Source organism: Penaeus monodon, chromosome 23, assembly GCF_015228065.2.
Source record: "Penaeus monodon isolate SGIC_2016 chromosome 23, NSTDA_Pmon_1, whole genome shotgun sequence".
Taxonomy (NCBI): Eukaryota; Metazoa; Arthropoda; class Malacostraca; order Decapoda; family Penaeidae; genus Penaeus; species Penaeus monodon.
In genome coordinates, this window is record NC_051408.1 from 17989389 (window position 1) to 17989690 (window position 302).

General features: G+C 61.6%; 1 protein-coding gene across 1 annotated transcript in view; it reads right to left on the reverse strand.

The window, feature by feature from the left end:
* LOC119587862 overlaps positions 1 to 302 on the reverse strand; it is a gene marked incomplete at its 5' end in the record, with an annotated part of 13833 nt that overhangs the window by 455 nt on the left and 13076 nt on the right. The window contains 1 exon segment of the mRNA XM_037936565.1: positions 1 to 272. Within this exon segment, the coding sequence (XP_037792493.1) occupies positions 1 to 272 (272 nt within the window).

Below are 302 nucleotides of genomic sequence, written 5' to 3' on the forward strand. Positions count from 1 at the left end.
CCTCTTCCTGGGCGAGTTGTACTCCTGGTAGAGCGAGCGCGGCGGGGACTCGTAGTCATCGACGAACTTCTTCGTGACCGTCTTCGAGGTGGTGCGACGGACGCAGTAGATGCACGCCAGGAGTACCAGCAGGTAGAGCGCCGACAGGAGGCCCATGAAGATGTAGAAGGTGCGCGGGGGGACGCAGTCGTCGAACAGGAATACCGGCTTCCCGTCCCGCGGCTGGCCCGGCAGCCCCTTCTCCGCGCTCGTCAGGATCATGGCCAGCATTTCTGAAAACAGCGAGTCTCGTTCTTAGTATC